General features: G+C 40.8%; 1 protein-coding gene across 6 annotated transcripts in view; it reads left to right on the top strand.

Annotated features, from left to right (window-relative positions):
• The window catches only part of hdac5 (histone deacetylase 5), a 254,535-nt gene extending 233,458 nt beyond the window's left edge, over positions 1 to 21,077 (top strand). For 4 of the 6 annotated variants that reach the window (XM_078424813.1, XM_078424812.1, XM_078424810.1 and 1 more), the window contains 5 exons: positions 1,061 to 1,179; positions 4,630 to 4,763; positions 12,199 to 12,283; positions 13,217 to 13,370; positions 17,324 to 21,077. In XM_078424813.1, the coding sequence (XP_078280939.1) occupies positions 1,061 to 1,179; positions 4,630 to 4,763; positions 12,199 to 12,283; positions 13,217 to 13,370; positions 17,324 to 17,381 (550 nt within the window). In that variant the 3' untranslated portion in view covers positions 17,382 to 21,077. Of the gene's footprint in view, positions 1 to 1,060; positions 1,180 to 4,629; positions 4,764 to 12,198; positions 12,288 to 13,216; positions 13,371 to 17,323 lie in introns of those variants that run through there. The other 2 variants (XM_078424811.1, XM_078424814.1) reach the window with 2 other exon arrangements.
• Positions 21,078 to 21,452: the final 375 nt, after the last annotated feature.

Here is a 21,452-nt window from a genome sequence, read left to right as displayed (position 1 = left end):
GCTGTGTCCCAAACATTATGGTGCCCTGAAATAGGGGAATTATGTATAAACACTGCTGTAATTTCTATATGGTGAAACCAAAATGTATAAAAATGGCCTTTATTAAAATCTGACAATGTGCACTTTAACCACATGTAAATTTTCTATTACAAATCTCAAATTGTGACGTACAGAGGCAAATAAATAAATGATGGGTCTTTGTCCCAAACATTATGGAAGTCACTGTATGTATACACTGGACATTAGAAGAAAGCTTGAGTTTCAGCAGAATTTCCCTGCATACCCAAATCTACCACCACCCCACCTGGCCATTCACCAAGCCAAGCTTGGACATTGAAATAAACTGAAATGGCTTCGCCATTGCACTGTTTAGCTCAACTAAGTTCATGATGATCAAGAATTGAACCTGGCATATTATAAACAGTATAGTCCTACACCAAACAAAACATGGTGTTTTTGCATTGTTTTTCAGGTTACACAGATTAAATTAAGTTAACTCTTGCATTGAAAACTATATATAAATGAATATTGCATAACAACTAACTTTTAGACACACTGAAAAAAATCTTACTTTGGCAGACAGTTTATGGGATTGCATGTGCTTTCTATATGCCATGGTGCCAACACAATTGATGATAAAATGCTGTTGGGCTAAAGTTTACACCATATGGGCATGTGGTATTTGTTAGTCCAGAGTCCTTCAAATGTGAGCAGCAGCCACCTACTGTTCAACCATTTCATGGATATGAACTCATACTTGTGTTTTAGCAAACTGCTTCCTGAATGCCATTAAAGAGACAGGGACCCTTTTGTAAATCTATATGAGCTGAAATTGAAAACTATTAAAAATTAAATATACCCAACACAATCTGTTTATACTTAAAATGAAAAGTAAGTAAAGTCGGTACTAGTGAAATACATTTTAAAAGGGTGCAGGATTTTTATAGCTGTACCCTTTTTAACTGTTAATAATGAACTTTCTAGAGATAAAGTAGTGCTTCTTAGTGGATTGATTTATTTATCCCTTGGATATCACGTGTTTGGATTTATTATTTTTTAGGACGGTTGTGATGCCCATAGCCAATGAGTTTTCTCCTGATGTTGTGTTGGTATCTGCTGGCTTTGATGCTGTAGAAGGACATCCCTCACCTCTTGGTGGATACTCTGCAACAGCCAAGTGTAAGTTAGAGCACTATGTAGTGTAATCCGAGGTTACTTTGATGGAGTTCAGTGTATTATTATTGAGTACTTTGAGTTCATTAATTATCAAATTAGGATCATTAATGAGATATGCAAAGTCATCAGACGAGTGGCATTCTGGGCCAGACACACTGATGTTATGACTTTTTTTTATACTTTTTCCATTATCGTAAACTACTTATTTAAATCTCTGAATATATTAATAAATTTGTGAGCCTTTGTCTTAATATTATTTCTGCTTTGAGTAATTAAGGAAAGAGTTTGAGGCCTATTCCAGTTGCCATCCTTCCCCATGTATGGAGACCGGAATATTGTCTTTAAACATGGGACTGGCTTCCAGCCAGTTGGACATGTTCGCATGCTATCAGAGTGATCATTGTCTCAATGTGAGTATTCTTGCCTGAATCTGAAGGGTTTGCTTTGGGTTCCACTTCAGCAAACCAATGAGTGGAAACCAGAGGTAAGTCATAAAATTGAATTGAATTATTTGAGCCCAATGGATTGCCCACCCCGACCAGCCCACCTCCAGAGTAAAGACTTTCAAAGTTAAGACAGTGAAGACTTGTGCAGTGCAAAAGAAAGATTATTATAAGCATACCCTTCAGCCCACCTCATCCCTGCTGACCATCAAACAGCCACCTATACTAATCCCATTCTTTCCCTTGTATCCCCATCAGCGCTCAGCCCTCTCCCCTCAACTATTCTCTGTCATCCATCTACAATATGAGTAACTTACAGTTAATCTATCACGTGCTTACGTTCTTGGGATGTGGGAGGATATGAGAGCACTCAGAGGAAAGCCATGCAGTCACATTGAGAACATGCAAATTCCACACCACAGCACCAAGTGTCAGGATTGAATCCAAGTCTCTGGAGCTATAAACCAAAAGTGTTAACCACTACTGCCCGTATTTTTATTTCCATATATGAAACATTTTTTTCCACTGGGTAACTGGAAATATATATATTTTGAGTTGAGGTTCCCACAAGTGCATCTGCATTTGTTATGATTCCTCCACAATTTAAAAAAATGCTGCTTTAATTTACTGGAGCCATTGCTTTTTTTGAGATGGCAAGAATCTAACATATTTGGATTCTCGTCTGTAATCAAGTTTATTTGGACTTCAGTATATCTGTTAAGCACAAAGTGCTTTAAATTTAAACGGCCTTGTTAGATCTAAAAATATTAAAATAGCTTAATGTATTCAATGCAAATGTTATTTTATGTCCTATTTACTTAAAGGTGTTTGGTGTATAAAAATTATTTCCAACTTTATAATTTCCTGTTTTGTGAGTTTTCAGGCTTATTTTAAAATTATGCGAAACAATGCTAGAACAATGCAACCAGTAATTTATTTTAAAATCAATAATTCTGTTTTCACCTTCTTGATATGACTGCATACAGAAAAACACATATAATTAAATGCACATTGATTTGGATATTACATAATATTAAAAGTATAATCCAAGTTTATGTATCCGAAATAGATGGCGTGTAAAGTTAATAAGATAAAGGAAAAATATGAAAGTTAGGTTTCCAAATGGAAACTGTTCTTACAGTAAAGCATTTTTGCTTTGAAACCCTCAAATCAGGCAATCAAATGTTGGTTGCTATTACTTACACCACAGTTTCCACTTCACTTAGCTCATACAGCTTATTTAACATGGTAGTAAAACTAGCCAGGAGCTAGTTTATTGACACTAATCATATAATCTTCTCCGAACTATTGCTAGTTTAAAAGTAGCTGGAGAGAGACCCCTTTGATAAATCTAGGGACGTCCTTGTAAATAGTGTCTAGCTTTTCTCTCATGCGCACAGTAACCTGCCTAAAACAGCATGCACATTAATACAAAATTGTTGACCATTTTGTATTAGCTCCCGTTGAGCAAAGTTAATACATTGATTGTCATTCTTCAAAATATTAGATAGCTTATTTGATAAGATGTAATGCTTTGTAGTGTGTTTATTCCTTCATTCTACGATCAGAGATTGGAAGAAAGAATTCAAATGTACCAATAAATTAGCCACTTGACAGAAATATTATGATTTTTCCATTAAAAGTACATGGATTAAAACATAATATTTAATTAAATATATTAATGTTTAATTATATTAAATATTCAATTGCTGTAATTAAATAAAACACCTGCGTTCATGTGGATGAAGATATCATACGTAGGAACTATATCTTGTTCCTTGCAATGGTCTGTGGAATTAAAACCAGAGATCAAGGTCAAGTGCAGGAAAAAATCACTAATATTGTGACAAGCAGCATATTCAATAACCTATTCCCAATAAATCATTTTTAATTATGTAGTTTAATATTATCCAGATTTATCATTCAACCTACACATTTCTAGAACAACTGACGCATTCACACAAAATTATGGATTGTACATTTTAGGCAATCCATGCAAGTTGTGACTGAATAGAATGTTAAAATATAATTTGCCTAACCTATGTGTCAATATTTATCTCATTTGCCTTCCCACAATTGAAATGAACCTAAAGAATATTTCAAAAGAGACTCCAGTTCATAAAATTGTTTTTGTATTTTATAATTTTCGATTAGCCAAAATGTTGAAATTCTATTAAACAAAAATTAATGGTCTATAATTTTGTGATAAAGTCTGTGATAAGTCGGGCAATATTTTGTAGTTTTGTGAAAAACAGAAATGCTGGAAGAACTTGGCCAGTCAAGCAGCATCTGTGGAAAGAGAAACCAGATAATGTTTCAGGTCAAAGACCTTTCATCAGAGGTTTTCCCACAGATGCTGCCTGACTGGCCGAGATCTTCCATCATTTCTGTTTTTGTTTCAGATTTGAGCAACTGCAGTTTTATTTGGTTTCCAATATTTGTAGATCGCATCATGGGTTTTTAAATAAACGTGAAAGGCAGCTAAATTCAATAAATGTGACCAATATAAAGCTTAACAATAATATCACCTGTTACATCGATGTAATTGCTGTAAATGACATTTGACAGCTAGCAGAATTTTTGTTTACATGTTAACAAATCATAAGTTCTAAGCATGAATAAAGTACATTTTCCTAAAACTCATCCATCATCAATAGTTCGAAGCATGCTGTACAGTAGAAACTTGAACGTATACTTTACTCTCAAAAATCACCCCCATTGAATTCATTGCAATACTTTTTAAAGTCATTATGTAGCTCACTTGTCGATACCAAGGGGGATGAATCTTTGGACAAACATGTGCGCTTTTGATTTTCAAAAGATTGGGCAACAAGTATGATCTATGTTTTTAATTATGTCAATTATGTTCAAGGCAAGATGTCAATTAATGAAGTCCCATCAAAGTATTTTATATGTTGTTCTGAAAATGCTTCGGTAGAAGATAATTTTGAAGGGAAAGAGGTGTTCCATGGATGTTAAGTGGTGCATTTCACATGCATTTCTTTCTCAGGTTTTGGCTACCTGACCAAACAGCTGATGAAGTTAGCTGCAGGACGTGTCGTTCTTGCTTTGGAAGGAGGACATTATCTCACTGCCATCTGTGATGCATCTGAGGCCTGTGTTTCAGCCCTGCTGGGTAATGAGGTATGCAGAACAGTCAAAATCAAAACCAGATCATGCTGTAAAGATACATCTTTAACTTAATAGGCATAGGTGCTAAACTGACAATTGTTTTTTTTAATATATTGGTGCATAGAATGTGCTTTAAAAGTAATATGACATGAAATAAAATTGCAGAGTCAGTGCTGAAATCGCATTCAGTTTAGAAAATATTTCAATTTTTCCCATAATATTCTTTGGTTTTATAAACATACTAGAAAAAGAGGGCCCGTTGGGCCCGTCCCCACACCCCCCATTCTCTCCTCCCCCAGCCCCACTCTTACTCTCCAAGTGTGCCCGTTGGGCCCGTCCTCCTGATCTGTGTATGTCAAGTGACCACTATAGCCTTCATTTTTATTTTTTTTTCCTAATCAGATGTTTTGGTTTTTTTTCCTAATCAGATGTGCAGTACTTTGGTCAACGTGGGTTGTTTTTAAATGTGCTATACAAATAAAAGTGACTTGACTTGACTTGACTTGACTTGCAATAACAAAAAAGACTTCTTGGAAGCTTTTCGAAACAATGTAGCCGTCACAAGCTGAAAACTAAATCCTTGCTGAAAACTAAATCCTTTTCTGTAAACTTTTTGAAACAAATGTAGCCCCTTCAAGAAAAGGGTTAGAAATGAAAATTTAAACTTTAATATCTCTCTAGCTTTAAAAAGGTAGCTTCAATTTGAACGAAAGTACTTACAATAGTTGCCCAGGTTAATGGTGAATACGGCGGTACAAAAATCGTAGCGCTTTGGTGTACCGTCTTGGAGGAGTAGGGTTTGTAAGTTAACTTCCGTACATACACACATACATCCCTACATACGAACGCAGAGTTTTAGTATTATACTAGAACAAGTGTGCCCGTTCAAAGCGGGCCCGTTGGGCCCGTCCCATCACCCCCCATTCTCTCCTCCCCCAGCCCCACTCTTACCCGTTGGGCCCGTCCTCCTGATCTGTGTATGTCAAGTGACCACTATATTTCCTAATGAGATGTGCAGCACTTTGGTCAACATGGGTTGTTTTTAAATGTGCTATACAAATATAATTGACTTGACTTGACTTGACTTGACTTGACTTGTAATAACAAAAAACAGCACTTTAAAACAATCCTGGAAACTTTCGAAACAATGTTCGAAACAATGTAGCCGTCACAAGCTGAAGACCAAATCTGCACTGCAGCGCCCCCCTGCAGCACACTTAGCATCAGTTAAAGGCCCGGGGGGGGGGGGGGGGGTGCGGGTGCTCGGGTCTTTGAAAATTGCGGTGGGGGGGGCTTCGGGAGATCGCATCATTCAAAGGCCCGGGGGGGGGGGGGGGGATAGCGGGGAGATGTTCTCCCGGGTGTGGGTGAGAGGAGAGAAGGAAGGGGAGAGAGGAGAGGTGAGCCGGTGATCGCGGGCTGGCGCCGCTAACGGCGTCCATTGTTTTGGTGCGAGTGAGGAGATGCCGCGCATGCGTGCTGAGTACAGAGTGAGGAAATTCCGCGCATGCGTACTGAGCACTGCCGCACCGTAGCGCCCCCCTTCTGTCAAAACTTCGATAAATGAGGGGGGGCAGCACTTTTAAACCTCTGTAACTTAAAAAATATGCGTCCGAATTAAATAGAAATATCATTTTCCAGCAGCGAACCGCATGCTGATTAAGGCGGTACAAAAATCGTGGCGCTACGGTTCACCGTTTTGCCGGAATTGCCGTATTCAGCCGACATCAGTGTTATATATATATATAACACAAGATCTGAGTTTTAGTAGTATACTAGACCGAGTGGGCCCGTTGGGCCCCGTCCTCGTAGGGTTTCCATTGTAACCGGGAGGGGAGGAAAGGGGGAGGGTTGGGGGAGGGAAGGGGGAGGGAGGAGGGGAGGGAGGGGGGGGAGGGGAGGGGGGGGAGGGAGAGGGGAGGGAGGGGGGGTAGGGGGGAGGGAGGGGGAGAGGGGGGGATGGGAGGGGGGAGGGGAGGGGGGAAGGGAGGAGGGAAGGGGGGGAGGGAGAGGGGAGGGAGGTGGGTAGGGGGGAGGGAGGGAGGGGGACCTCCCCTTTTCACAGTACCCCTCTTTCCCCGTTGGGCCCGTCGTCGTAGGGTTTCCATTGTAACCGGGAGGAGGGGAGGGCGGGAAGGGGGAGGGAGGGAGGAGGGAGGTGTGGAGGGAGGAGGGGAGGGGAGGGAGGGGGGGGAGGGGAGGGAGGGGGGTAGGGGGGAGGGGGAGGGAGGGGGAGGGAGAGGGGATGGGGGAGGGGAGGGGGAAGGGGGGAGGGAGGGGGGACCTCCCCTTTTCCCAGTACTCCTCTTTCCCCGTTGGGCCCGTCCTCGTAGGGTTTCCATTGTAACCGGGAGGGGGGGAGGGAGGGAGGAGGGAGGTGTGGAGGGAGGTGTGGAGGGAGGAGGGGAGGGGGGAGTGAGGGGGAGGGGGGGAGGGGAGGGGAGGGGGGAAGAGGGGTAGGGGGGAGGGGAGGGAGGAGGGGAGGGAGGGGAACTCCCCTTTTCCCAGTACCCCTCTTTCCCCGTTGGGCCCGTCCCCGTAGGGTTTCCATTGTAACCGGGAGGGGGGGAGGGAGGGTGGAAGGAGGGGGAGAGGGGGTGGAAGGGTGGAGGGAGGGGGGGAGGGAGTGGGGGAGGGTCGGATGGAGGGAAGGAGGGAGGGGTGAGTTAGGGGCTGAGTGGTGATGGAGGTTGGGATTGAGGGGGGAGAGAGTGGGGATGGAGGTGGGAAGGAGGGGGAAGGAAGAGGTTGAGGGGGAAGTGGGACCTCCCCTTTTCCCAGTACCCCTCTTTCTCCCACCACCAAGCCCCCACCGCAACGACCCCTGTTGTCCCCCTCCCCAGTCCCCATTCTCAGACCCCCCCCATCTCTTGGAATAAAAAAAAATACTTTAAAAAAAAAAGTGCTTTTTAATTGCTTGTTTTGAAACATTCGCGGTTAAGTGCTTTTTTAAAAAACATTCGCGGTTAAGTGCTGGTTTTGAAACATTCGCGGCTACTTAGTGCTTCTGTCAGTTGCTTTTCGAGGGAGGGAGTAGGGAGGTGTGGAGGGGGGAGGGGAGGGGGAGGGAGGGGGGAGGGGAGGGGGGAAGGGGGGGAGGGAGAGGGGAGGGAAGGGGGTAGGGGGGAGGGGGAGGGAGGGGGGAGGGGGGGAAGGGGAGGGAGGGGGGAAGGGGAGGGGGAGGGAGGGGGGGAGGGAGAAGGGAGGGAGGGGGGAGTGAGGGGGGAGGGAGGGGAACCTCCCATTTTCCCAGTACCCCTCTTTCCCCATTGGGCCCGTCCTCGTAGGGTTTCCATTGTAACCGGGAGGAGGGGAGGGAGGGTGGAAGGAGGGGGGAGGGGGAGAGGGATGGAATGGTGGAGGGAGGGGGAGAGGGTGGGATGGAGGGAAGGAGGGAGGGGGGGAGTTAGGGGCTGAGTGGTGAAGGAGGTTGGGATTGAGGGGGGAGGGAGGGGGGAGGGAGTGGGGATGGAGGTGGGAAGGAGGGGGGAGGAAGGGGTTGAGGGGGGAAGTGGGACCTCCCCTTTTCCCAGTACCCCTCTTTCCCCCACCACCAAGCCCCCTCCGCAACGACCCCTGTTGTCCCCCTCCCCAGTCCCCATTCTCAGACCCCCCCCCCCCATTCTCTCTCTCCCCCAGACACACTCTCAGTGCTTTTTTCGAAACACTTGCCCCGGTGGCCCACGAGCATAGGGGCCCAATGCTGATCTGTGTATGTTAAGTGACTTGCAATAAAAAAAAATACTTTAAAAAAAGATAAGTGCTTTTTAAGTGCTTGTTTTGAAACATTCACGGTCACATAGTGCTTCTCACTGCGATCTGTTAGTGGTGCTTTTCGAAACAATGTAGCACCCATCTCAAACAAGCATTGGGAGGATGGGAGGGAGGGAAGGGGAGGGAGGGAGGAGAGAGGTGTGGAGGGAGGGGGGAAGGGGAGGGGGAACGGGGGGGAGGGAGAGGGGAGGGAGGGGGGATGGGATGGGGGAAGGGGGGAGGGAGGGGGACCTCCCCTTTTCCCAGTACCCCTCTTTCCCCGTTGGGCCCGTCCTCGTAGGGTTTCCATTGTAACCGGGAGGAGGGGAGGGAGGGAGGAGGAGGTGTGGAGGGAGGAGGGGAGGGGGGGAGGGGAGGGGGAGGGAAAGGGTTAGGGGGGAGGGGGAGGGGGGAGGGGAGGGGGGAAGGGGAGGGAGGGGGACCTCCCCTTTTCCCAGTACCCCTCTTTCCCCGTTGGGCCCGTCCCCGTAGGGTTTCCTTTGTAACCAGAAGGGGGGGAGGGAGGGTGGAAGGAGGGGGGAGGGGGAGAGGGATGGAAGGGTGGAGGGAGGGGGGGAGGATGGAGGGAAGGAGGGAGGGGGGGGGAGTTAGGGGAGGAGGGGTGAGGGAGGTGGGGAGGGAGTTGGGGAGGAGGGGGGGGAGGGAGTGGGGATGGAGGTGGGAAGGAGTGGGGAGGAAGGGGTTGAGGGGGGAAGGGGGGGGAGGGAGGGAATAGGGGCCCCATGCTGATCTGTGTATGTTAAGTGACTCGCACAACTTTAAAAAACTGGCAGTTGCTTTTCGCAACAATGTTGCAACAATCTCACACAAGCATTGTGACGTCACAAGCTGAAGATGTAAATTTAAAACCGAGCTGATCTCTCATTGGTGCACGGGTGCCATTGTGACATCACGCACTGAAGCCCCTTCAAGAAAAGGGTTAGAAATGAAAATTTATACTTTAATATCTCTCTAGCTTTAAAAAGGTAGCTTCAATTTGAACGAAAGTACTTACAATAGTTGCCCATGTTAATGGTGAATACGGCGGTACAAAAATCGTAGCGCTTTGGTGTACCGTCTGGGAGGAGTAGGGTTTGGACCCTTCAAGAAAAGTGTTAGAAATGAAAATTTAAACTTTAATATCTCTCTAGCTTTAAAAAGGTAGCTTCAATTTGAACGAAAGTACTTACAATAGTTGCCCATGTCAATGGTGAATACGGCGGTACAAAAATCGTAGCGCTTTGGTGTACCGTCTGGGAGGAGCAGGGTTTGTAAGTTATGGACAGAAATCTTCGGAATCTTCCGTATATACATACGGAATGTTGGACCGCAGAGTTTTAGTATTATACTAGAAAAGAGGGCCCGTTGGGCCCGTCCCCACACCCCCCATTCTCACTCCCCCAGCCCCACTCTTACTCTCCAAGTGTGCCCGTTGGGCCCGGAAAAGAGGGCCCGTTGGGCCCGTCCCCACACCCCCCATTCTCTCCTCCCCCAGCCCCACTCTTACTCTCCAAGTGTGCCCGTTGGGCCCGTCCTCCTGATCTGTGTATGTCAAGTGACCACTATAGCCTTTTTTTTTTTTTTTTTCCTAATCAGATGTGCAGCACTTTGGTCAACGTGGGTTGTTTTTAAATGTGCTATACAAATAAAACTGACTTGACTTGACTTGACTTGACTTGCAATAACAAAAAAGACTTCTTGGAAGCTTTTCGAAACAATGTAGCCGTCACAAGCTGAAAACTAAATCCTTTTCTGTCCTTTTCTGGAAACTTTTGGAAACAAATGTTGCCCCTTGAAGAAAAGGGTTAGAAATGAAAATTTAAACTTTAATATCTCTCTAGCTTTAAAAAGGTAGCTTCAATTTGAACGAAAGTACTTACAATAGTTGCCCAGGTTAATGGTGAATACGGCGGTACAAAAATCGTAGCGCTTTGGTGTACCGTCTTGGAGGAGTAGGGTTTGTAAGTTAAACTTCGGAATCTTCCGTACATACACACATACATACATACATACGAACGCAGAGTTTTAGTATTATACTAGAAAAGAGGGCCCGTTGGGCCCGTCCCCACACCCCCCATTCTCTCCTCCCCCAGCCCCACTCTTACTCTCCAAGTGTGCCCGTTGGGGAGGGCCCGTTGGGCCCGTCCCCACACCCCCCATTCTCTCCTCCCCCAGCCCCACTCTTACTCTCCAAGATGTTTTTTTTTTTTTTCCTAATCAGATGTGCAGTACTTTGGTCAACGTGGGTTGTTTTTAAATGTGCTATACAAATAAAAGTGACTTGACTTGACTTGACTTGACTTGCAATAACAAAAAAGACTTCTTGGAAGCTTTTCGAAACAATGTAGCCGTCACAAGCTGAAAACTAAATCCTTGCTGAAAACTAAATCCTTTTCTGGAAACTTTTGGAAACAAATGTAGCCCCTTGAAGAAAAGGGTTAGAAATGAAAAATTTAAACTTTAATATCTCTCTAGCTTTAAAAAGGTAGCTTCAATTTGAACGAAAGTACTTACAATAGTTGCCCAGGTTAATGGTGAATACGGCGGTACAAAAATCGTAGCGCTTTGGTGTACCGTCTAGGAGGAGTAGGGTTTGTAAGTAATCTTCCGTACATACACATATACATACATACATACGGAATGTTGGACCGCAGAGTTTTAGTAGTATACTAGAAAAGAGGGCCCGTTGGGCCCGTCCCCACACCCCCCATTCTCACTCCCCCAGCCCCACTCTTACTCTCCAAGTGTGCCCGTTGGGCCCGGAAAAGAGGGCCCGTTGGGCCCGTCCCCACACCCCCCATTCTCTCCTCCCCCAGCCCCACTCTTACTCTCCAAGTGTGCCCGTTGGGCCCGTCCTCCTGATCTGTGTATGTCAAGTGACCATTATAGCCTTCATTCTTTTTTTTTTTCCCTAATCAGATGTTTGTTTGTTTTTTCCTAATCAGATGTGCAGTACTTTGGTCAACGTGGGTTGTTTTTAAATGTGCTATACAAATAAAACTGACTTGACTTGACTTGACTTGCAATAACAAAAAAGACTTCTTGGAAGCTTTTCGAAACAATGTAGCCGTCACAAGCTGAAAACTAAATCCTTGCTGAAAACTAAATCCTTTTCTGGAAACTTTTGGAAACAAATGTAGCCCCTTGAAGAAAAGGGTTAGAAATGAAAAATTTAAACTTTAATATCTCTCTAGCTTTAAAAAGGTAGCTTCAATTTGAACGAAAGTACTTACAATAGTTGCCCAGGTTAATGGTGAATACGGCGGTACAAAAATCGTAGCGCTTTGGTGTACCGTCTAGGAGGAGTAGGGTTTGTAAGTAATCTTCCGTACATACACATATACATACATACATACGGAATGTTGGACCGCAGAGTTTTAGTATTATATAGATAGATAGATATAGATATATAGATAGATAGAAGATATATAGAATAGATAGATAGAAGATATAGATATACTTGTACCTTCTAATTAATTGAATGTGCTTTACAAATTGAACTAATAGTGGGCACTAGCTTTTCTAAAATCATGCATAAATTATGAAATTTAAACTTTTTGCTCTTTGACATGAATGACCTTGTAGGTTTTATTTTCTTATTTCCTACCAGAGCTGGAATAATTAATGTTTGTGTGTGTGTGTGTGTATATAAAATGGTGCATGATTTATGCAATTTTTAAATATATCTTACCAGCTGGATCCTTTGCCTCAAGAAATACTTCAGCAAAAACCCAATGCAAATGCAGTCGCTTCACTAGAGAAAGTTATTGAAATTCAAAGTAAGTTGTTGCTCTATGTTACCTCAAATTACTCATGTTGATGTACTGCTTGTGCACAGGAATGTTAGACAATAATATCTGTAAGCTGCTTAATGCTTCCCCATTACCACAATAGTGCCTTGGTAGTATCTTTTTATTAAAATTGAACTGACGATGGTACCTCCCATGTGTTTTCCTTATATCTTCAAAACAACCATGCTTAAATATAAAATACCAGTCACACTGTCATGAATCTCTGAGGGCCCAGTATGCCATATGATTTTTAAATTTATTTTACAGAACTGTATAATTCATTGATTTCAGTTACAAACCAGGAGCCACAAATTGGATTCTGCTTGTATTTTTGCTGTTGATCAGAAGTCTCCAAGGTGCAATCATTGCTGTGTTACAAACACTGTTCTGAAATCTACTCTGCACTACAAACGGATCAACCAACATTGACATTTGTAACGCTGCCTCCATTTGAAACAGCTCAAGACAGCTGTAGAATGGGCCTGAGTTGTGTAGATTGGCAATAGTAGAACAATGCTATCCTCTCAATTAAACCTTTACTAAATTTCTCCTAGTGGTTGTTTGGTAAAGTCTGTATCCAAAGAAACAACAGAAACCAGAAGATTGCTGTTTGGTCCTGTTGTGTACTGATTAGATAGATTCCCCCTGTCCAGGCATCCCTAGAATTGGATTGCCAAGGAAAATCACCCTTTCCAGAAATTCATAAAGGAGATGAGATGATAATGAGCTACGATTGTGAACTTTATCTCAAGTGATTCTCCCTCTTGATTGGAGAAGGAATTATTGAGTACTTACTGCATGATGTATCTGCATATTTATCTGCTCGCAGCAATGATAGGTACACTATATACTTTATTGATGTATATCACATTAAAGGTAAAATCTGACCTGTTTGCTAAGCCTTGATGATTTGACTTTCAGGCAAACACTGGAGTTCGGTGAAGCGCTATGCTTCCACGGTGGGTTACTCGTTGTTGGAGGCCCAAAAGCACGAGAAGGAAGAAGCAGAAACTGTTACAGCATTAGCCTCACTGACAGTGGACACAGAGCAGAGCAGTTCTGAACCAGAGGCAAGGTAATTATATCATCTCCTTTTTACAACAGTGAAGATAAATAAATGGTTAAATGAGGAGAAATCAAAGCACAAAGCTGAAAATCCAAGACAAAAACAGAAAGCACACAGAAGGTCGAGCAGCATCAGTGGGAAGAGAAGCAGAGTTGATTTTGTAGGTAAAGGATCCTTCAATCCTAGAGGGAGAGTAAAAAATGATGCATGTTTTAAGTTGCACGTAGGACAAGGGGTGGTCAGAACAAAGGGAATGCCTGTGATGGGTGCAAACCAAAGTTGTCAAAATAATCATTATTTTAAAAATAGGCAGAGGAGCAAAATGGAGAAACAATTTGAAACAGAAAGGTAGAGTCGCTCGCATCTGTGAAGAGAAACAAAAGGATGAGTGCCTTGAAATTGTTAAATTCAATATTAAATCTCAAGAGCTGCAACTTCCCCAGAGGAAATACTGAGGTACTGTTCTTTGTACTTGTGTTGAGCAATGGAGTGGGCTGGGGAGTTCAAGGGACAAGAAACTGAGGGTACTCCTTGTGGACTGCAAAGCCGTCACTGAGCCTGTATCTTTCCATGGTAAAGGAGACCTTATTGTGAGCACTAAATGCAATACTCCAAATTATAAGCTTCACCAAAGACTTTTTGGGTCCCTGGATGGTGGGAAGGGAAATGGTAAAAGGGCAGGTGCTTCACTGATTGTCCAAGATTTGGGTGTGAACCTGCTCTGAGTAGAAGAATTCTTGCTGGAAATGAAGTGATCCAAGAAGTCATGGAAAGAATGATCCTTTTGAGAATGCTGGAGAGAAAAAAATGGGAAGATCAATGTGCTGGTTGAATCCTGTTGAAAGAGCAGAGGATTTGAAGGCTGATTGCATTGAAGGTGGGGCAAGGGTGAGCTCATCCATGCGATGGCTGGGAGGATAATGGCAGAACGCGGAGTGTGCAGAAGTAATTGAAAATTCGGAGTATAGTGGAGAGGTAAAAGCATGGTTCAGGAAAAAGAAAGATAATCTCAAAGTCAGGGCATATACGGCAAAGATGGAAAAATTGGGTAAAGGAATGAACTTATTGGAAGCAGGGTGAGAGATGATGTTGTCAAGATTACAATAGGTTGTAGGTTTATATTGAATAGTGATCAGAAATAGAGTTGAGGTTTGTGGTCCAAATGAGACTGAAGAAAGGATAGTTCCATGAATCTAGTGATAAGATGGGCATAGCTCAAGCCCATGCGAGTTTCTATCGCTAAAACGTTGACTTGAAGAAACTAGCGGAGTTGAAGGGGGAACAAGTTCAACCAGGTGAAAATAAGCACTGATAGACGAGAATTGGGTTAGTTTAAGGAAGAAGTCCAGGAACCCTCTGTTGTGAGATTAAGGTGTAAAGAGTTTGGACATTTATCTCATTTGCGGCACCTTGAGGTTCTCGTTAAATGTTGATTTTTGTGCTTCAGCCAATTCTGTTGGCATGGCATTGACAAGATAAAGGGATAATGAGGGAACAGGTTTTTACCACATGGAGTCATGCATGAATTTGGAAACTGTTTTAGATTGCAGATTGATATGCATTTTGAATCATCTTATTCTGAAGACCATCTTATTTTAAAAATGACAAATTTATATGATTTCCAATTCCACCTTTCAAACTGGCTACTGACTACAATGTTGGAGAATGTAGAAAAGCTGATAACTGCTTTGTCAGTTTTTCTCTACTGCACCCCTCATCGTGTATTTGGGCTGGATTGTGCTGGACATGCCCTTTGTCTTGTGTTGACTCTTGCTAGCACTCTGGCCATGCACCCCTTGATGTCCCACCAGTGCTACAGCCGTTCCACAAAGCAGATCATTCTGCAGGCAGCAACCAGGCCACGGGTAGTATCAACTCAGACCATTCTCAAAGTCCATACTGATGGTCTTGTGACAGCATGTGTTATTTGAAAGTCAAACATCTTCTAAATGAATCCTGTGACCAGAGGCCATAGACTCAGAATAAAAAGACGTACCTTTTGGAAGGAGATGAGGAGGAATTTCTTTAGTCAGAGGTTGGCGAATCTATGGAATTCATTGGCACAGAAGACTCTGGAGGCAGTCAATTATTATTTTTAAGGCAGTGATTGATAGATTCTTGATTAGTATTGGTATCGGGTTGTGGGGAGAAGGCAGGAGAATGTGCTTGAGAGGGAAAGATAGATCAGCCATGATTGAATGGTGGAGTAGACTCGATGGGCTGAATGGCCTAATTCTGCTCCTATCACTTATGAACTTATGAACAACTAAAATTAAAAATAAATATTTGTAATACATCAATAAAATTATTTATGAATTTGCATGAAAATGCATAAACTAAAGATTATATTTAAATTTAAAATTAAAATGATATAAACTTCATTTATCTTTATAGTGATGTGTCTAATGCACCCACATGTTCCATGTTGCTGATCACAGCCATGGTTGTTTAGAGTTTGTCACACAAATCCACAACAGCTTTTTTCCTTGTTTGTCAATTTCCAAAATTCTCCAGATCCCGACCAAAATTACAATATAACCATGTAATGCAAATAATATTCACCTAATCTCACCTAATTTATCATTCACATTATATCCAATTTGTGTAAGAGAAATGCTTGTAGTGCAAACTCTGAGTGCTATGAAAGAATATCAATTACGGTAATGGAATAACCAAAATGAGATACTGTTTGGAGTAAGAGCAAGTGACAACATCTTTGGGAATGGGTGTGAAAGAGATGATTACTTCAGGTGTCGAATAGTAGTGAGGAAGAAGTTGTTCCGAAGTCTGACGTCCAAGCTTTCAAGCTCTTTTATCTTCTCCCAGTGGGAGAAAAGGGGATGGCCAGGGTTACAGGCATTCTCTTTAAAAGAATTAAGAATATTTAGTAGAATAGAACAAAATATTTAATTTTCAGTGTTTGTCAATTACTGCACTGGGTTAACTAATTTAGATATATTTTGTTCCATACCATCAAAGTTTAATATCCAACATATTGCTCGATGCTGGTTTCATTACGTGGTATATCTGAAATTGAGATGCGATACCACCTTCAAACAACATGTAGTCAGCACTTCCTGCACCCTTGCATTTGCCTTATCCAGGGAAGACATTAATTTTGTTTACATAGCATCCGTGCATAAATCTTTTAGAGTTAGTTTTAAATTATTAATTTCTTAATCATGACATTAGTACAAATTTTCAGGTTCATTTTACTTCATTCTTGGATTTGCAGTACCACTTAACAAACCATAATTGAAATCTGGGGAAGATGTTTTTAACATTATAATCTCACTTTGCATTAAATTGATTAGTTAAAACCATTGGAAAAGTGGAAAAGATAGCAGTAAAGAGAAATAATTTAATGGGAATGGGCTTAATTTCTGAAATCTGAAATAGTAAAATAAAATGAATCCTGGAATCCTGGAACATTTTCTGACGGTTCCATCGGCTTTTTAAGCACCATCAAATTTGGTGAAAATGTAAAAACTGCAGATGCTGGAAATATTAAATAAAAACAAAATGCAAATCAAGCAGGTTTTGAGAAAGAGAAACGACTAACGTTTCAAGTCTGAGACATTTTGTCAGAATCGGAAAAGAGTAATGTGATCTGTGCATCTTCCACTTTGTATTTAAATCTAAAAATATTTATCTATATTCAATTTATCTATAAAAAATTACCTATTTTAATTTAAACTTTACATCTTTAGATAATTGAATAGTGAGTGAATTAAATGTGCTGATTTTTTTTTTCAGTTTGGAATTTTCCCTGATATTCATCGTGAAAATAATTATTCGCATCAAATGATTTTTTTTTAAATATATAAAATCCTTTGTTAAAAATTAACTGAAATTGAATTATTCGAAGAATTTACTTTTTTCTTTATTAAGGAACTTAGCATGTAAAGAGGTTTGAAAAGTTGTAGGTGTCTTTCATGCCATTTCCAATAAGATGCATTAAGATCTTATTTATTTTTCAGGCAAGGGGACGAACCAATGGAAGAAGAGCCAGCAATGTAAAAGTGCCAATGGTCATATTACTGTCACCTGTGTGAATCTTTCTTGTAACCTCCTTTAAAGTCTATCAGACATACAGTGTCCATTGTCTGCCTCTGACAGTGTTATTGTATTGAACTTGAACTGTTGTGAAAAACATCTAGTCTTCAAGCTAGATTCACTAGCCAATCTGTCTGTATTTGAAGACCTGAAATTGAAGAGTTTAAAGGGACACCGCAGCTTTGTATTTCTTCAAAGTTCATCTGTTCTCCCTTAAGGGAGAATAATGTTTTAAAGGTTACAAAACACTCGAGGCTTTGATTTCAGCTCCCTAGCCTAAATGCAGTGGTAAGATATTAGCGTTTGAAATGCTTATGAGAGTTGATGAATCGGCTTCCTAAAGGATGTTGAAAAGCAGGAAAGAGAAAATAAAATGGATGGAGAGGAAGCAGTATAATATTTTTTGTCAGGAAAATTGAAAGGAAATTTGTGCCTTTAAAAAAAATGGTTGAAACTCACAACTTCATTTTTAAATGCCTTAATTTACATCAGTGAAATACTGCTGTTGATTTTCGGAACATAGTCAAAAATGGCATGATCATCTGATTGAAAAATCTTCAACTACTTTCAGTCACAAATGAACAACACCCCTCTCTGTATAAACATTTGGTTTGTTTATTTATTTCTTTTCTAAAATTTCTTAAACTTTATTTGTGTATTTGCTGATGACCAACTGTTATCTCGATGAGTTTGTTTCAGTTTAGTTGTATAAATAGTCTTGTAAAATTGTCATATATGTCCTTTGAAGTTCTCCAATTGCCGTTTCAAGAACCCTAATTTTGGTTCCCTTTGTTACCTTAAAATTTTTAAATTTAAAAAGAGAGGTTAACACAATATAATTTTCATACAATTTTATTGTTTATATATATTCAGAAAATTGTTATTTTTGTCTTTTTTTTTAACTTCGAATGTGTTCAAGGCGCTTGTAGTTTCTGCTGGATAAGGTGGTTTGCTGTTTGATTTTTGTATTGAGGTTCACCTTACAAGGAGAACCAGACAGCATTTTGGACTGCAGGTCTAACTTTGGAATATTTTCAACTGAATTTCAGAGGTTCTTTTTAACTATTTTCCTTCACAAGGAGTAGTGTTTAATTTGAGAACCAAACTTGTAGAAATCAGACCATCTATTTCAATCAAGAAGGCCATAAGTAATGATGTATGTTTTATCTTAATGCTTTTCTAAAACTAGAAGGCAAACTAATTAAGTCGGCAGGATTTTCAAAAGAGCGGGTACAATGATTGTTGAATTGTGGCACTAAATGTAATATCCAGATGGAAGCAAAATGTTAACCCTGATGATATTGTGTGACTGAATTGATGCATATAGTAGTGGGAGTTCTATTAGATACATGCTTTTTAAAGGCTTACGGAAAACAGCAATGTACTCTTGTGATTGTAGCAGTTGAACAGTGGATGGGGAATTTCACTCCTTCATTGCACAGTAAATCTTAAAATAGGTTATTTTTGTGTTTAAAAAGTCGGAGGATTTTACTACCTTGGCGGGTAATTCAAAATATAACAAAATAGTTGATTAACAAGCCAATTTGCAAACCCTGTTAAAATAATGAAGGCGTTTCACAAACTGGTGTATGCAAAATCTTAAATATTTAATAGTGTAAAGGTTGTTAGATAAATAGGCTTCATAGTTTCACTCTGAGAGAAAAGTTGTATTACTTGATGAGGATTAGGTGAGAGACACCATGACTGAATGAATGTTTGTGGACATTGTTCTGCTGTTAAACCAATATTTACAAAAGTAGAAAATACCATCAAAGAGACCTTGAATGACAGACTGGGCCTGTGTTATACACGGTGGTAGCTGTTTCAATGGACAGACAGCTATAAGATTGATTCAGTGAATCTGTAAATGGTTGAGGTGAAAGACTGGGCCTCTCCGTGCAGGTTAATTAAGAATTCCTGCTGTACTCGGGTTGGCCACAGAAGGTAACGGAAGTGCATCCATGCATTTCACAACAGTAAATGAAGCTTTACTTGCCATCTGCAACATTGGCGTGAATTTTGTAAAATTGTGTTTTTTTTCACGCAAGCAGCTTGGTATTGATGTATTTTAGTAAACAAAATATATTTTACATTTTTAGCTTAAAGACATACAATATAAATAATTGTATATATAGAATATATTGTTTAAATTCATAGATTTGCTGCTGTTTGGGTGGATTAAATACTATAACTTTTTCAATAATGACTTTGGGTGGATACAGTAATGTTAAAGTCTCGGCTGGAATGTAATTGAGAATTCCAGCGTTAACAGTTATTCCGTACATTCCTCTTTCAGTTTTAGTTGAATCCAGTTTTCATTCCTCTATTTATGAAGTGATGGGAAGCTTTAACAAGAAGTTGCTTTGATTTTGCGGTCCACTGGATGGGCTTTACTGACCATAAGAATGCTGCAGCGTATTAGTTTTCAAGATGAAAGGGGCAGTTTCATTAGATAAAGATAGTGTGATTTGATATGAAATATGGATTTTATGGTGACCTTATAAATGTACAAGACTGGGGTAAAGTTGGGAGGTTGTTTAAATTATTTGTTCAGATCTTAATGTTTGTACAAAAAATTGTGCTGTTACATTGTTTTAAATACAGTTTAAAGATAAATATAACATGACTGCTCAGCTGTAAGATGGAGGAGGTGATGTGTTTTAAACAGTGAAACTGGGTTTCCTGTACAAATATTGATTTTTCCAATGTGTGCCTAGTGTCTGGAAAATGCTTCTTCCAGAGCCAATCCTGTAGATTTTAGTGATAGATGGACTTGCTTCAGAATTTTTTTTTGTTCCATTAAATGCCTTCAACAGAAGATTGAAAATCAGTACTAAACGTAAAAAGGCCTAATTAATTACCTGGTTTGTGTAAGCATTCTAACTGGGAGAGGTGCAGTCATTATTTCCCTTCAGAATTCTGGACAGGTGCAAAGTTACTTTGCCAAAACTCTGTATGCTAGATTTTCCACCAGGGTCTAGCTTGCTATTTAAATGTACAATTATAATGGACGTCTCTGTTGGAGGAACAAAGAAGCAAGTTTTGATGACAGCTTGCATTACACTGTATAACAGCAGAATGCAGATCTAGCTTGTGTTATTAAATTGTACTGTGTTGCTTTAACCTTTTCACCAATACAGTCTTGGCAACTCTAATTGACTGGAACATTTTTTTTCCTGTTGATTTTATTCTGCCTTGATATATAGTTGTTCCAATGAGGTAAAAATGCCTTTATCTAGAATCTTCTGGAGGATGGATGTATTGATGTGGTGGAATAGTCTGTCTATAACCATTTCCTTGCTATGTTGGCAACAATCTCTTCGAATTTATTTTCAAATATATAACTACAAAAAAATGTTAAATTTGCATTTAAACCACATTTTATTGTTTTTGTATCCATTGACACCACCCAGTGTCACTAATAGAATTGTCAATAAGTTAAATGTCTGTATTTAGGTGAAGTGCTAAGTGTGTGTATAGTGATTTATTAACAGTATTGTATTGTAGCAAGTGTTTATAATTTTTGTCATAATCAAATTGATGTAAATCTCAAATTTCCTTCACCCTCTCTCACTCCATTTTCCCTTTCTGTATTGTTTGGAGTCCATTATTTTGTATCATGTTATAACATTAGTGTTTGTGTAAATAAAATAATTTTGTTTCTGGCAAAAATGAGTCTGTATATCCAGACATCCGACATATTCATCTCAGAATATAAGCATATAATGAAGTTTAAAATCCTGACCAGTGGAGAAATAATTTATTTGTGACAGAAAGGAGAAAAATCCGTGTGCTGAGCGAGGCTGCCTATTGTGTTGGTGGCACAGGGGTGGTTGATACAAGCCTGTTAGGCTGTGAAAATGTTGATAAACGCTTAATTCACAGACAAGATGGCACAAACTGTGATGCCCAGATTGCAACGAGCAGCTTGAATGGCTTTTCAGGATAAAGAATTGGCCAAAGTTCCCACTTCCACTTGCAGTCCTGTGACCTCACAGGAAAGACAGACACAAAAAGCCGGAGTAACTCAGCGGG

The sequence above is a fragment of the Rhinoraja longicauda genome, chromosome 29 (assembly GCF_053455715.1).
Source record: "Rhinoraja longicauda isolate Sanriku21f chromosome 29, sRhiLon1.1, whole genome shotgun sequence".
Taxonomy (NCBI): Eukaryota; Metazoa; Chordata; class Chondrichthyes; order Rajiformes; family Arhynchobatidae; genus Rhinoraja; species Rhinoraja longicauda.
Note: the sequence above shows the minus strand (reverse complement) of the source record. Positions and strands in the feature narration are given on the sequence as shown.